Source organism: Coniophora puteana, assembly GCF_000271625.1.
Source record: "Coniophora puteana RWD-64-598 SS2 unplaced genomic scaffold CONPUscaffold_62, whole genome shotgun sequence".
Taxonomy (NCBI): domain Eukaryota; kingdom Fungi; phylum Basidiomycota; class Agaricomycetes; order Boletales; family Coniophoraceae; genus Coniophora; species Coniophora puteana.
In genome coordinates, this window is record NW_006913114.1 from 1 (window position 1) to 4,317 (window position 4,317).

General features: G+C 46.1%; 1 protein-coding gene across 1 annotated transcript; it reads left to right on the forward strand.

Moving 5' to 3' along the window:
- Positions 1-3,708: 3,708 nt before the first annotated feature.
- On the forward strand, positions 3,709-4,291 carry CONPUDRAFT_147998 (uncharacterized protein; the record flags this gene model as incomplete). The annotated part of the gene is made up of 2 exons (XM_007777787.1): positions 3,709-3,718; positions 3,772-4,291. A coding segment is annotated over exon 2 (474 nt), but the record flags the coding sequence as incomplete, so codon positions are not given.
- Positions 4,292-4,317: the final 26 nt, after the last annotated feature.

Sequence of the window (4,317 nt, forward strand, 5' to 3'; positions counted from 1 at the left end):
ACCGTCGGGCTGTACAGTCTGCGTGGGAGCCACTATGGGTAATATGCCCATATTAGGCAGGGTATTGGCTGTAGCCGATCCATAAAAGGAAAATCAAGGCTTCATTGCCGAGCCGGATTCGGTGATATGGCGGCTATAAGATTATAGTGAGCCTCGAGAGGACACTCAGTCATCGGTCCAAAATATTGAGAGTTTGTGCCTTCTGGTTGTGCCCAGTTTTGCTTCAATGGGGGCATAATGTGTCATTTCAACACATGGTAACTTTTTTATACACAAATTGAAGCTATTTCACAGCTGGTTATCGACCCAAGCTCGAAATTTTTTCAAAACAACCCATTTCCTGTCTTTTGAGCCTTATAACTTCCACATCGAGATATCCGCTTGTCACTATAACGCAGGATCATATGGAATGACATTAAAACATAATTATCATGAATTTAGTTTGGTAGTTTTGCACCGGAAACGGCCACAAAAGACAGTTGTACATCCTGACGGTGGTGTACATTCTCACGGGGGATGACAGTACCTCTTGGCTTGTTGTTTCAAGCGGCTGTAGAGGTGGGACAGTCCCGCCAAAAATAATTGTTTGCCCGGTCCGTGGGACATGGGACGAGAAAACGGCCGAAAAAGTACAGTATATGGCATCCCCTTGCTGTGGTACAGATACTCGCTTTCCGACCAGCAACACTGTCGCATTTTTTGCGTTCTGTATGCATATGGCACTGGCATGGCAGGAAACGATCAGACGGACCTCGCATGGCAACTGGTACCGTACGCGAAGGTGTTCGTACTCGGGGACATGCTCCGTCCAAATGGAAGCTGGATGGACTGCGTATCCACTGTGTATTTTGGCAGGTGATTGTGAAAGTACAAAACTAACGCTTACACCATTCCCGCGCATGAGCACGTTTGCGTAAATATCAGAATCCTTTCCTGGAGGCCCCGTCAGCAGCAGTGGTGCAAGACTGAATGAGAGATTGGACACCTATTGCATTGCATATATTTTGTTAGTTCTTACTGATTTGTTTACTTATTTTCATTGTCATATAACTGGTATCTGCTTGGGCGTGTCACCGGATATGATTTAGCCGCACGGGAGGAGCCTCAACTGACAAGCTCCGCCGCACCGCTCAAGAACAACCCTTCTCGCAAGCCTTGGCATGTATTTTATGCCGACGCCTTGAATGGCGACAGCGGCAACAACCTTGCGCCAAAGAACCAGGTGGTGGTGGATTAAGGGATTCAATAGTATGTCTGTATATTGAGTAGACCAATCGCTCGTTGTGTAGAAACACATAAATGACATCGTATTTGTCCGCTTTATTGTGAAATAATCGTTAAACTTTGCAATCAAAGCTATTGGCTACGTGTTGAACCCTACCTTGTTGCCTCAAGAGCCATGTCAATTGGACATAAGAAAGTACGACGAATCTTGCAAAAAGTTGAGTATATTCCAAAGGCGTATGCTATGATGCGTAAAAACTATGTAAATACGGGCACGGATTATGTGCGTGATTTTCGCGTATCTCCTCTCTCATAAGTGACGACCACTCGGACCACCCCGGGCCTTGATCTATCCTAGAACCTTGGGTTTTTGACTGAAACTCCAATGTTCCCACTTGATCCAATAAGCTCCTGGCGCTCCGTAGTTGGTTCGCTGAGTCCTGAGGCACATTCAATTTGCTGTGCTTGGCTTGCGCTTTTTCAAAACGTAAAACACACGGTGTCGTACTCACATAGTGCATTCTGTGGCGCTCTGTATTGATTGTTGGGTGGTGTACGTTTGCTGCAAAGCTTCCATAAAACCTCTCGATTTGATATGGATTAAGGTACTTCATCACATTGTCGTACTACCTTCAACGTAAGCTTGACTGTGTTCTATTTACGACTGTTTGCCTATTGCATTGGCATGCAGCACCGGTGGCGTTTTTTCATGACGTTTGCGTGATGCTTTTCCGTAGTGTTCGGCACTGGATGCATTATCCACGGATCGAGTTTGGTGTGTTCTGAGGCAGTGATCTTAAATAACATAATTAGTAAGGAAGTGCTTTGAGGTTCTCTGTTTTAGGATTATCCAACTTCGCACTTGCGAATATCTGAGCGTGACCGAAGGGGCCGACCTTGTTTTACTGTACCTTTTCGACCTTACACCATGGGCAAAAACAAATATTATGGCACGAAAAACGGTTCGAAAAAGGCTCATAATGTTGTACTATTCTGCTACTACTTGACGAGTGAGAAGAGCACGAGAAGGATTCATTTTCGATGTCTGTTTGGCCTTATAAAAGGTTGTGACAACAAGACACGCGTCGCTGCGCTCCGGCCTTTAAATGTTTACCGTTTGATGTCAGAAGAAACTAAAGAAGGTTATAAAAATGATGTCAATAACGTTATATCACATTGAAAACCTACAACATGTTGATGGACATGACACAGAATGCACAGCTTACGGAACACCTGCCTAGAAAAGTATTGACAGTGCTATGTATACAGCAGTATGCACTGACGCAAACTGGACGCTCTGATGCGACGTCGGATTCAGGCGTGGGCATGAGCTCGCAAAGCTTAGAGCGCTGGATGATAGTGGTAGACAGGAGGCATAACAGCACGGGCTCGGTATTATTGGGCTATCTTGTACCAGGTATGAGAGAGGGCGGACTGGGCAATGGGGCCCAAGATGGCCGTGGTCGAGTACCCGTTCGCGGGTGGCGAGTTCGGGTCTGTGATGGATGTTCTAAGAAATGGAGATGGTACTTATGAGGCAGGGTACCAGATTCTGCACCTGAGGTGACGGAAAATGACGGGCTAATATCGGTGAGTTTAGATGGTAGAGAGCTTGAAGGACGTACCGATTACAATCTCGAGGACCCACGGGTATAAAAGCGGACCGTGGTAGAAGGAAACCGGGAAGATACCTTCACAGGTGGGAATACCATAGAGGAAGATGTCAAAATTGGCGAGTCCGGCGTGGTTGATAACGAGGTACTCGGGATTTTCATGGATGATACATTAGCATTGATATGTTACCCGTGTTATGTGTACTCTACCCAGATCACCTTTTCGTTTCCTGGCACATCACTCATCCTCCTTACCGAATTTTGTTTAAACATCCAGATTACCCTGATACTCCTCATGTAACCCGTATACTCCAGTCAAACTCCAGTACTTTCTTGCGTCATTACCTGGACAACCGACTGACTTGCCGGAGTTCTAGCAGCTACTATGTACGTATATCACCCGGCATACTTATGCCATGAAGTCCCTAGTCCTCATGGATAAACATACCCTGCTTGATTTGATGCTCTCGGATTGGGTGTAATGCCGATAGAAATCGTGGAAGGCATTCATTGGGTCATGAACATATTTCACCTTGAGATTGACGCGACACGGTAGGAAACCGTGAGAAAGATGAGCCACTGAGCAGAACAGCCGAGACGCGGCGACAGAATCAGCCAATCAGATATAAGCTTTGTCTCTTGACAATCAATTAATCAAGCTCAAGTTCCAGCGGGCCTGTGGGAAAAAAACCTCTCTAATTATATGTAGAATATGTAGAATGTAGAATGTAGAATTTCAATCGGAGCCCACCAAGGCACGTGGGTGGTACGAATGCCAGCCTCGGTGACATGAAGTTGAACCAAGACCAGCCTCTTGTGGTAGCGGGGATTGTATTCTCCAAGGTCGGAAACACATGAAGCAAGAACAGTCCACAGATGATGTGAGTCTAAATTCCCTCCAATCAATTACTGGATGCATCTGATCATGAGCGAGGCTCTACAAAGCATCTCATCGTTCGGCAACATCACGTTGCCAGAGATGATACAGTGCAGTCTTTTGGACGACTTGAACGTGCCTTGGGGATCACATAGCTATGTGGACTCATCCGAGAACATGTTCCATGTGGTATCCAAAGAAGGGGATACTATGAAGAGTGCTCGGGCACCGATGAAGTACCATCAGGTCTTGCATACGTTGAGCTACAAGATTGAACTCTACAAGGGTATCCTCAACCACCTTAGGGGCGAAGAAGTGATCAACGTTAATCCTTTCAAGCTCACTTGCACACAAACGCGAGTTTGTGTGCTCATTTTCTACCTCTTTCAGGTCCGCGATGAATACATCGCCGAGATGGAAGACCCTTCGGCTGACAGAAGCCCAACACTTGAGTATCACGTTTGGCTTCACTACACTGGCGGATCATTTAGTTGTAAGGCGGCCCGAGACTTACAATCACTTCATGGAGTCACCTTTGATGTGGTCAAGTCAAATGAGCGATCCATCTTTGACGAAAGTAAGTGCCAACTCGCATTCACGCAT